The 11,471-nt window shown below is 38.6% G+C and overlaps 1 protein-coding gene across 6 annotated transcripts in view; it reads left to right on the forward strand.

The window, feature by feature from the left end:
- Nucleotides 1-623: 623 nt before the first annotated feature.
- Nucleotides 624-11,471, forward strand: part of gria4a (glutamate receptor, ionotropic, AMPA 4a) — a 128,397-nt gene continuing 117,549 nt past the window's right edge. For all 6 annotated transcript variants that reach the window (XM_079886598.1, XM_079886596.1, XM_079886599.1 and 3 more), the window contains exons 1-2: nucleotides 624-926; nucleotides 5,957-6,115. In XM_079886598.1, coding sequence (XP_079742724.1) covers nucleotides 854-926; nucleotides 5,957-6,115 — 232 coding nt within the window. In that variant the 5' untranslated portion in view covers nucleotides 624-853. The remainder of the gene's footprint in view (nucleotides 927-5,956; nucleotides 6,116-11,471) is intronic.

Consider the following 11,471-nt stretch of genomic DNA (forward strand, 5'->3'; position numbering starts at 1 on the left):
AAATATGCGTTTAGTGTACTGTACACACACATTTCTGTTCAACTGTTATACAGCATTTTATTCCACAACAGGGACAGCTCATATGTGTTGCACGCAATAGAAAGACAGGAGAAAAGAACAGAAGGAGAGAGAAGTAGTGAGCACTAACCCCTGAAGACCATGTTTCTGTATCCGTAAAGAACGCACGCGAGTCCTTAGGGGCGTTCAAACCGGACGCGTTCTTGCGTTCAAAAACAGACGCACTGGAACGGAACAGAACGCGGTCGCTAGGGCGTTGCTATGATGTCTTTTGCTTCCAGTCAAAAGTCTCGCGTCTCTGTGTTGTCTCAGACTGTAGATATATGTGAGTCTGTTGGATTTTTTTTTCGTCCAGCACATTGAAATCCCCTAGTAAAGTCATGTAAAGACTGATGATTTGAGGAATGAGTTACACGCCAAGTGCCAAGTTGAATTGGTAAGGGGGTTTGTTTAAATAAATAGACGTGTCAGTAATAGTGCATGGTACTTGCCTTAGCAAACACAGCTAAAAAGCGAAGACCTCTGAGGCAAAGAGCGCAGAGTGAGCGCGCGCATCTCTCTCTCTCTCTCTCTCTCTCTCCCCTTCCCGCGCGCGCCTTCTCTCTCTTTCTCTCTCTCTCTCGCGCGCGTTCATCCATCCGGACAGATTCTTCTTCTCTCTCCAGTGGATACTGCGGGGAACACACGGATTGCCAGTAGGATGGATTGCTGAAAGTCCCTTTTTTGCGAGATTATCCATTTATTTCTTTTAATTTCCGTCCGGTCACGCAATCTCGTCTCCATCCATCCATCTATCCATCCATGTGTCCGGACGGGTTGTTCTGATTCGGACAGAATGCGGATCCTGGTGTTGTTCCCGCTGCTGTGGGGACTCAATGAAGGGGCTTTTCCCAGCAGTGTCCAAATCGGTGAGTTACACTTCTAACGCGACAGACACTTTAATAATCCCACGAGGAATATCGCAGTGCAACAGATACAGTGTAGTGCATAATAATATACAATACACAGAGATATGAGTCTAAAAATAGCGATGTCAAAGGCTATTTAAAATCATACCAACCTCGTGTGCTGAAATGGCTCTTTGTGTTCTCGCTCTGTTCACCTTATTAGACCCTAAAAAGCTGCTTTTCAGCACCAAATTGGGTTCTGCTGCCAGTTACAAGCCAAAGAACCAATGATGCATGAGCAAAGGACTTCGGGGAACCAAATATAAAAGTTTGGTCAGTGAAAACCTCCTATTAGTTTAAAATTTGGGGATGGACACATCACTCAATGCCTTTGGTGGTTACGGCCCTACACAGTGCCCTGACCTGGTGCTGTTTTTCTTAAAATGTGATACTGAATGATTGTATAATTGTTATATATAATGTTTTTTAAGGGGTTATAGCATGCATGAGTTGTGCTGCTGTGTGTGTGTGTGTGTGTGTGGTCATGATGATGAAGACTGTGGTCTAAGAGCATGTTGAGTGCGCTTCTCCTCTTCAGTTCAGGGCATCACTGCAGTATTCTGGATGACCTCTTCTTCCCAATCAAACTTTACAGATTCACAGCTCTACATTTGATTAATATCAACAAACTACTATGCATGCCCAGCCTCCCCTCACACACACACACACACAGTTCCCTCTCCTTTTGCAGGATGTGTCTTGTGTGTGTGTGTTCAGTCACTGCATTGCTCATTGAGATGGAGAGTCTCACGCCATAATGAGATGCAGCCGCTGACTTGCACGCCTTTGACAGCACTGCCGATAAAGTTAATACGCTAAATACGGACACACACACACACACACACACACACACACACGAGCTCTCAGAGTTGCACGCAATGCCTAATGACATTTACATACCGCTGCAATGCAAATGCACAATGCTTGTGTTGTTCCTCACACATAAAAGCACGTTGTGGGATCTCAAACGGCACTTGAAGCCAAAATGTCTATCAGAAAGAGAGAATAATTAGAGAGGATGTGATGAAACTGCCCGTGCCAAGTGTAGACGTGCCTGTTCTGGTGACACGGCCACACAAGCCATCCTCAGCACACTTCATTTCCAAGATTAAAGGGATCGTTCACCCAGAAATGAACATTAAACTCACCTTCATGTCGTTCCAAACCGGGCTGGCTTTCTTTAATCTGTGGAGCACAAAACGAGATGTTTAGCAGAATGTTCACGCTGGCGTAACTGTACACAGAAGTCTCGGTTCGGTACATTTACATGGCAATCGTGCAAGACGTCATTCGAAACTGTAAAGGGTCTGTTTTTATTTGTGAACACTCACAACAAAGACAAAACATTGTGCTTTTGTAAAATTAAGAAAACAAACAGGATGTCACATTTTTGTTTCCTTTCCGTGAAGTTTGTGGAGCGCGTCACAAAAATGAATCTGAACTCTGCGTATTGGCTATACTATCAAGCTCTTGCGTGCTTCTGAACTCTTGTTTTGGGTTGGTGCGTAGATCGCATAGACTGTAAAAAAATATGGACGACGCCCCTTCGCTCTCTTCCATTGGTGAGAACTGAAGCCGCCAGTGTCCCGATATGGCGCTGACATCTTGGGGCTTGAGTCTGCGCAGTAGCGATCTCGGGACCAGACCTGCGCAGTCGTGAGCTGGAAGTAAAGCCGCGAAATCAACGCTCCGCCCTCACTCTCGGTGTGAAATAATGAATTATAGAAATTTAAATTTAGCTCCAATCTCCTCAGTCCTCCGAAGATCCCGAAAAAAAGTCTGTTGGTGCTTCAGTGACTACTTCGCTCAGAGAACCTGTCAATCATGACGTAACACCACCGTTTTAATAGCATCACGTAACTAACTAAAAACAAACTTATTTTAAAAACAAACACTTGAACTTACATCAGCGTGATAAAAACTACAGTAAATGACAGAAACCACCTTCGGAAAAAGGATATTTGAAGTGTAATTAAATTGTTTAGTTGGTCTCACGTGCCGTTGAATAACACGGGGAGGCGGGGCTTATGACCTATACTAGGACCAGTCACGGGGGGGCGTTCGAGACGTTTTGGCTTCACTTTTCAGGGCTTGTGCGGCACGCTTGGTAGATCGTCTCTTCTTCTTCTGCTCTTTTTCCTCTTGTGGCGATTAGCAAACAGCGTTGCATTACCGCACGCGCCCCCTTCTGGACTGGAGCGTGGATCGCCTGTGTCTGACTGTATTCATCATCTGAGTGTATGACGTCCGTATCGTGACCGGTCGGGACGAATACATGAACCGTTACACCCCTAGTATTTTGCACAATTAAAGTGAATACGGACGAGGACTAATAAGCTGCATAAAACAGCAACCCATGCAATACTTTTTCATCGTGAATATTGTAAATACACCGTTTTTACTGAACTTACGTCTCATCCTTTTAACACCCACAGTAAAATCTGACCTCATTTAAAAAAAGGTCAGATTCACTGAATTGGCTGATCGTTACACTCCAAAATCGTAAATTGCTGAAAGTTTTTCATTGGTGTCTTAAATCTCATTGGATCACAGAACCAGTCTCGAGTCGCACGGGTATATTTGTGGCAATAGCCAACAATACATTGTATGGGTCAAAATTATTGATTTTTCTTTTATGCAAAAAATCATTAGGATATTAATTAAAGATCATGTTCCATGAAGATATTTAGTAAATTTCCTACCGTAAATATATAAAACATGTATTTGTGTGAGTGAATGCTGCACAATCGCCAACATAAATGAACAACTTTAAAGGAGATTTTCTCAATGTTTCGATTTTTTTGCACCCTCAGATTCCAGATTTACAATAGTTGTATCTCGACCAATATTGTCCTATCATAACAAACCACACATCAATGGAAAGCTTATTTATTCAGATTTCAGATTTCAGATGATGTTTAAATCTCAATTTCCAAAAATTGACCCATGTGACTGGTTTTGTGGTCCAGGGTCACATTTGTGTTCATTCCAATGTGGTGAATCAAGATTTGACGTCATTGATGGTGATTGACAGTCAAAAACACGTGAGAGCCAGTGTTGTTTAGAGTCCATGTGCCATATTTTAATGTAAACTCAATGAGATTTTAGAGCTACGTCCAAGAGGTTTTATAGATTTATAGAGAAAGAAAACTACAGGTAAACAATGACAGAATTTTTCATTTTCCTTTAAGATACATGAGCACCTCTTTCTCTTATTTGCTTTTCGCAGTCACTTATTCTTTCTCTCGCTCACTTTTTCCAGCTGAATTGTTTTAAAGAAGTATATTTTTTCATTGTTACAATGAGTAATTGTAGTGCTTCAACCTAAACTTGTTTCAGTTAGTTGTCAAGGCAACGTTTAGTCAGTTTCATTTCTATCACCTTTATTTCAATTAACAAAAAGTTTTTTTTTCTTCTTCATTTTTCAGGTTTAGTTAAGAATAATAAAGTGGTGATGACATGGATGCAGCAATAGATCTTTTCTTCCGTATTGTGACAAACATCCGAGTGTAACAGATTATCAAAAAATATATTTAAAGGAGTGGTTGATTATGATTTCACTTCTCTAACTTTAGTTAGTGTGTAATGTTGCTGTTTGATCATAAACAACATCTGCAAAGTTACAACGCTCAAAGCTCAAAGCAAAGGGAGATATTTGCTTTTAAAGAAATCGCTTTTTAAGGACTACAACAAACGGCTGGTAGAGACTACACCACATTCCTCCCGGGTTAGTGACATCACCAACCCTAGAATTTACATAAACCCCGCCCCCTGAACACCATTTATAGATTATCAAGACAGAATATGCTAATCAATGACTAGAAGATAACTACACATCAGCTTCATAAATTCATCAACTAACCGTTCAGAAATGTCCTGTTGCTTCTACATGTTGTCACTTCTTCTTGAGTCTCTCCATCATTGTCTGACTCCGGTTTGAACATTAAAGACTAAAAGTTTTTGAAATGTTCAGTGAGTGTGTGTGTGAGGTAAAAGGACACGAGCTGTTGAAGCTCCGCCCCCTGTGCCGGGAGCAGCAGCTCATTTGCTTTTAAAGGGACAGACACTAAAACGGTGTGTTTTTGCTCACCCTCAAAAAGTGACAATTTTAACATGCTACAGTATATAAAAATATCTGTGGGGTATTTTGAGCTAAAACTTCACACACACACTCTGGGGACATCAGAGACTTATTTTAACCCTTTAAGAGCCAAGATGATGATTCATAGAGCACAACAGTCGGGGTCTGGAAGTAAAAACTCATTCATTTTCTCCATAGGGAAATAGATTTTTAATTATAACTTATCAATCTATCAATCTTTAAAGACTACACTGTGAGCTACGATGTTATTAATCGATGGTATTTGCTTCTGTTGAAGCTGTCAGCCCACATTATTTCAGCTTAGTTTTAAAATGATCATGTTTAACCACAGAATTCGTGGTGAAAAACTACATTACCCATGATGCTGCACAGAACATTCCACCAATCAGAGAGTTGAAACAAGCTCCGCCCACTCCCATAAAGCACTGCAAAAGACAATCTAATCGATCACAAATACTGAAATGTTTGTATATGCATATTTTGCAATAAACTTACTTTGTTTTATATATAATAAACATTTTAAGTGCTTAGTTTTATATTTTTCAATAATTTTTAACTCGATTACGCTGTTCGCAATGCATCATGGGATTGTAGTTCTTTCCCTCACTAAAGCTGTTAAGTTCACAGTCTCGTAACTTTGTCTTTTTGTCCGATTTTCAAATACTTTTTTGCTTCAAATCAAAGTTTGCAATGTTGTGATTCACCTTGTAGCTGATTGGTTTGATTTATGGTTTATAAATGAAGACTATTTAAAAAACTCTAAGGGGAAATAAATGGAAACGGCAACGGCAGGCACTCTATAGTGAAAGTAAAGCAGAAATTAACACAGAATATAAGCACCTCTTTCTCTTTGCAGTCCCTCATTCTTTCTTTCTCTCGCTCTTTCCAGGTGGGTTGTTTATAAGAAACACGGATCAAGAATACACAGCTTTCCGCTTGGCCATATTTCTCCACAACACGAGTCCGAACGCCACGGAAGCCCCATTCAACCTGGTTCCACATGTCGACAACATCGAGACGGCCAACAGCTTTGCTGTCACCAATGCCTGTGAGTGAAAGGTGTCAAACGTTATGTCACATAGTCAGAGAAAACGAGTGGAGTTTGTAATGAGTCGTTGCCGTTTCTAGCCAGTCATTTGATTTCCTGAAGAGTGAAACACTGATGCATTTGTTTGAGTGGCATGTCAACCTCTGACTCAACCAGTGAAGTGAGTTTGAGGGCGGGACTATCTGTTGACTGACCAATGGCAGATGAGGAGAAACCGGTTTGAAAACAGTCATTATTTTTGCTATTCTGTTAATATAACGTTAATGACACAATGCAACTCTTTCATTCATTCAGTGCATATAAAGTCAAACCAAAAATTATTCAGACACCAGATATCATTTTTGATATTTTTTTACTAGTGTGTGCAGGACACTATAATTCATTTATGTAAGTGAGGAGAGCAAAATAAAGCAAACTGTGACATATATTATACCCGAATATTCTTCTTACAGTGACTACCAGTAACATTTGGGAGCAAAAATGATTCGGACACTTTGAGCTGATCATGTTTTGCTGAAGTGTTTCTTCTTTAATTGCTAATGCTCTTTTTACACACAGACTGAACAGAATGAAGCATTGCTTGGTCACTGGTTGAGATAAACTGGTATTATCTAATTGTGTAGTTAAATTTAACAGCTGACAGATATTCAACATCATTCATGTGTGAGACAGTCTAACAGAAGGACGGACAAAACCAGTCAAATATCAACTGATTTGTCATATTTTATTACCATTTTCTAAACTATAGCGAATAAACTGATAATGTGAGAAATGTTGAAGGTGTCTGAATAAATGTTGGTTTGACTGTACCTCAACTTCAACTCTTGGTGCGCGAGTGTGCGTCTGTCTGAGTGGTTGTTGTTCGATTTCTTTTCAGTTGGTTGCAATTCAAGTCAGAAACAAAAAGTGTTGTAGAGCAGAAATGCTCTCTATGCAAACACAGACGAGCATTACAAGCCTGTTTACACACTTAAAGTGCATTTTTGAGTACTGTAGAAACCTCGGCACTCAAGAGGCCATTGAGATCTTAAAACCTTTTCCAATTAATCATGAAAAGTGGAGTCCTGTACGCAGGCGCTCCACTGGGAGTCGACAGCACCTGTATCATTGACTGATTTTAGTGCAGTCGAGATCAATGCTGATAGGACAGCAGGCGCGCGCGCTCCACTGGAGTCTACGAGAGCATCAGGAGCATTGGAAAAAGCATCTAACTGGCCGTTAATTCATGTATTTATGTAAGTCTGACTTTGATTGTGTGAGCTTTCAATTGGGCAGGCTTATTTTAAATCCGCTTTCTCGATTACTGGCTTTTGTAAATATCGTACAAGCAGATCCGAAACTGCTCAATCGTTTACATCAAGCGATTCGTTTGAGGAGCAGTTTTAAAGAAGCAATATCAGAGAAACATTAAGCACACATTATGAGCTCTTCCCCACCAGTGGCATCAGATTTCAGGTGTTTACGGCAGGTTTATTTATTTAACCCTCATTTGTCCTTTGGGGTCAATATGACCCCAAGCGACTTTTCTTTCATTAAAAAAAATGGTTCCCTTCATCTCAGTGGAATAAAATTTGGTGACTTTTCCTACATTATCTATCTATACACACACAAAAAAACTGGGCTTGATTCGGTTGTTCTAAAGGCATGTAAAAAAAAAAGTCACACTCATGACCTTTGGGGTCAATATGACCCCACATTGAAATGAATGGGAAAATCGGGAAAAAATGGGTTTTTATTTTTCATTTGTCAAAAAAAATCTATAAATCCAGAATAAATCTGAAAATTTTAATACCACAATGAAGTCCTGGTACTCGAGCACAAATGCAATGTGGAACGAACATGATCACTTGCACACACACATGCTCGCGCACACAAACACACACACAGGTGTGACTCCAATAGAAAGCATTTTTATAGAAATTGACAAATAAAATCAATAATTCCAGCATAAATCTGAAAATTCTCACACATAAATGAAGGCCTGGTACTAGAGCACTAATGCAATGTGGAATGAACATTATCACACACACATATGCGCCCACACACACACAGACACAAATACACACACAGACAGAGAGAGGTGTGACTGCAATAGAGAGCATTTTTATAGAAATTGGGAAATAAAATCAATAATTTCTGCATAAATCTAAAAAATTTCACACATAAATGAAGGTATGGTATGGGAGCACAAATGCAGCGTGGAAAGAACATGACTACACACAGATCACATACACAGAGAGACAAACACAAACAAACAAGTGTGACTGCAAAAGAGAGCATTTTTATTGAAATTGGTAAATAAAATCAATAATTCCAGCATGAATCTAAAAATGTTCACACATAAATGAAGGCCTGGTACTAGAGAAAAAAAAATGTGGAATGAGCATGATTACACACACACACACATGCACGTGCATGCACACAAACACACACAGACACACAGTGTGTTTACTTTCACTCCTATTCCTATCCGCCTATAGCTGTTTTTTTTTTTTTTTTACTGTTTTTTTTTTATTTTTTTTTTTTATTTTTTTTATTTCTTATTCTAAAGTTAATAATTTTATACATTTCTATTATTGAAATAATATGCAATTGCAATCAAGTAGTTTCTTTTAGTGGCAACTTATGTGACATTATTGCAAATTTATATAGCATTATTGCAATAACAAGACACTTCAAAAGACCTCAAACAACAAAAAAAAAATTCTAAACTTTGACACAATACTGATTTAATGTATTTTAAAATGTTTAAATATATAATTCATCAAAAAATTTGTTATAAGAGCAATAAGTCACATCCAGAAAAATGAATGGATCTCTATGGGGCCTCTGCTGGAAGTATATGGTAATTACACTTTGTGGCTAAAACTATATTATCTACAAAAAAACATCTAACCACCAGATGGCAGAATTCTGCATCTAACACCTAGATCAATATCCAGAAACAACTCATATTTAAATTTGATCATCATAAATGTGTTTTTTTCATAAAAATGTTATATTTCATACGTATGCTAATGGTGTAGTTGAGGAATTTTGCAGTAAATAGGTAAAAAAGTACTTCATATCCCCCAAAACACAGCATAAAAATATAGATGAGAAGTAAACGAAAAAAATGATATATAATTTGTATTATTAAAATGTATATTTCTTGTACAAAAGCTCTGTGCATCTTTGGGGTCATATAGACCCCAAATGCACTGAGTGTAAACAGGAAACTAAGGTCATATAAGGGTTAAATAGCTTTTATTTTAATGTTTTATTTTTGTGTTTTAATTTTAGTTCAGTTTTATTATAATTCGGTTAAGTGTTTTCGTCATTTTTATTTTTAAATATTACTGTTTAGGTTTATTTTTAGGTTTGAGTTTGAGTTTGAGTATTTCCAGTTAGTAATTTTAGCGCTTCAATCTAAACTTATTTCAGTTAGTTGCCAAGGCAATATTTCTCATTGTCTTTTAGTTAAAGTCCCCCTGTAGTCAATCATTTTATCCTTTAAAAATTTTTATCCTACCAAAATTACATATTTATATGTTTTTTTCCTTGATAAAAGATTCTTCATGCTTTAAAATAGCTTGAATGTAACTCGACACCCTTGCCTCATTTAGTATGCGCGGTTCTATGAATATGCAAATGAGCCCCGCCTCCACTCACTCACTCAGCTCAGAGATCCACTGGTTGACGATCACGCGTTGATCTGATTGGTTACAAGGTAGTTTGTGACGTCAGAAACACCAGCGATTTCAAAGCGTGTTTTTGAGACTGTCTTTGGTTCACTGCAGTTTTAAGGAGGAAATACTCAGCAATGCTGTCGACTTATGAACTTACACATGGTTTGTCTTACAGCATATTAAAAACACCACATAGTCATTTTCACCACAAGGCGACATTTAAGTTTTTTATCTAATATTTCAATTTAATTTAATTTCAGTTGAATGGTTTTAATAGTTTTAGTTGAAATGGAAGTAGAGAAAGATCCTTTGTTCCGTATTGTGATGTACATTCAAAATGAAAAAATGTAGGGCGGGGACTTGCTGTTATGTGTCGGATGTTGATTGGCTGTTGAGGTGCATGCAAATGAAGGGGCGGGGTTTAACAGGACTAAATGATTGGAGAAAGAAGTTTTCACCGGAAGGTCCAGTTATGACGTTTTGATTAAACCATAAAAGGTCAAAACATGTTCAACAATGTCAGATAAATTGTTCAGATGAAATTTTCGGTAACATTTTAGGGTCCAATTGTCACTAGTTGCTTATTATCATGCATATTACTAGGATTTGGCTGTTTTTTTAGTACTTATGAAGCGCATATTAATGCCTTATTCTGCATGATCATATTCTACATCCCTCAATCCCACCCAATACCTAAACTTAAAGGAATAGTTTACTTAAAAATGAAAATTCTGTCATCATTTACTCACCCTCAAGATGTTTCAAACCTGTATGAATTTCTCTCTTCTGAGGAAGATATTTTGAAGAATATGATGATGTTCAACTGTTTGGTTGCTGATACATTCTTCAAAATATCTTCTTTTGAGTTTGAGAATTTTCATTTTTAAGTGAACTATTCCTTTACAACTACCTTACTAACTATTAATACGCAGTAATTAGGAGTTTTTTGAGGCAAAAGTTATAGTTAATAGTGAGAATTGGTTAGAAGTGTAACCAAACTTTCATTTCATGACAACTTCAAAAGAAACCAGAGACCGAAATACAGATCTGAAGAACCTTATAGCAACTCAAGAACTTTAAAGAGACAAAACGGTTCTTAAGGAACGACTGAAGGAGCGCTGTGTGTGTTTTCAGGAGTCAAACAGGGACCAGCAGAGGAGAGTCAATCCCAGTTTAACCTCTCTCCCGCCGGGAAGAAACCTTGTGCTCTCTCGCTCACTGGACGCCCAGCCTGAGTCTGCAGAATGTGTGTGTGTGTGTGTGTTATCTCTGCCCTGGCTGCCTTCCAGCTCTTTTAGCCCTCATCAGCTGCGGAATACTGACAGCTTTGGGGATGAGGTGTGTGTGTGTGTGTGTGTGTGTGTGTGATAGATGGAGAGAAAGAGGTAGAGAGGTGAAGTTAATCGTTTCCCGCTCGTCTCCTCAGGCTGCAGGAGAGAATAAGGAGTGGAAAGGGTTTTTCTCTTTTATCCTAACACACCTTTATCTGAGCACTTAAAAGCAGCGAGCAGAATCAATCTCTGAATGAGTTTCAGCGGAGAGAAAGAGAGAGAGAGGGAACGAACGCGTGATGAATGGAATCAGGAGATGGAGGGATTTATTTAATGAAAGGGGAGGAACCAAGAAATTACGGGAATGATATGTTATCGAATGCAGGGCACAGACGGAGAAACGGAGGGAACGGGGAG

Source organism: Squalius cephalus, assembly GCF_949319135.1.
Source record: "Squalius cephalus genome assembly, chromosome: 11".
In the NCBI taxonomy this organism is placed as follows: domain Eukaryota; kingdom Metazoa; phylum Chordata; class Actinopteri; order Cypriniformes; family Leuciscidae; genus Squalius; species Squalius cephalus.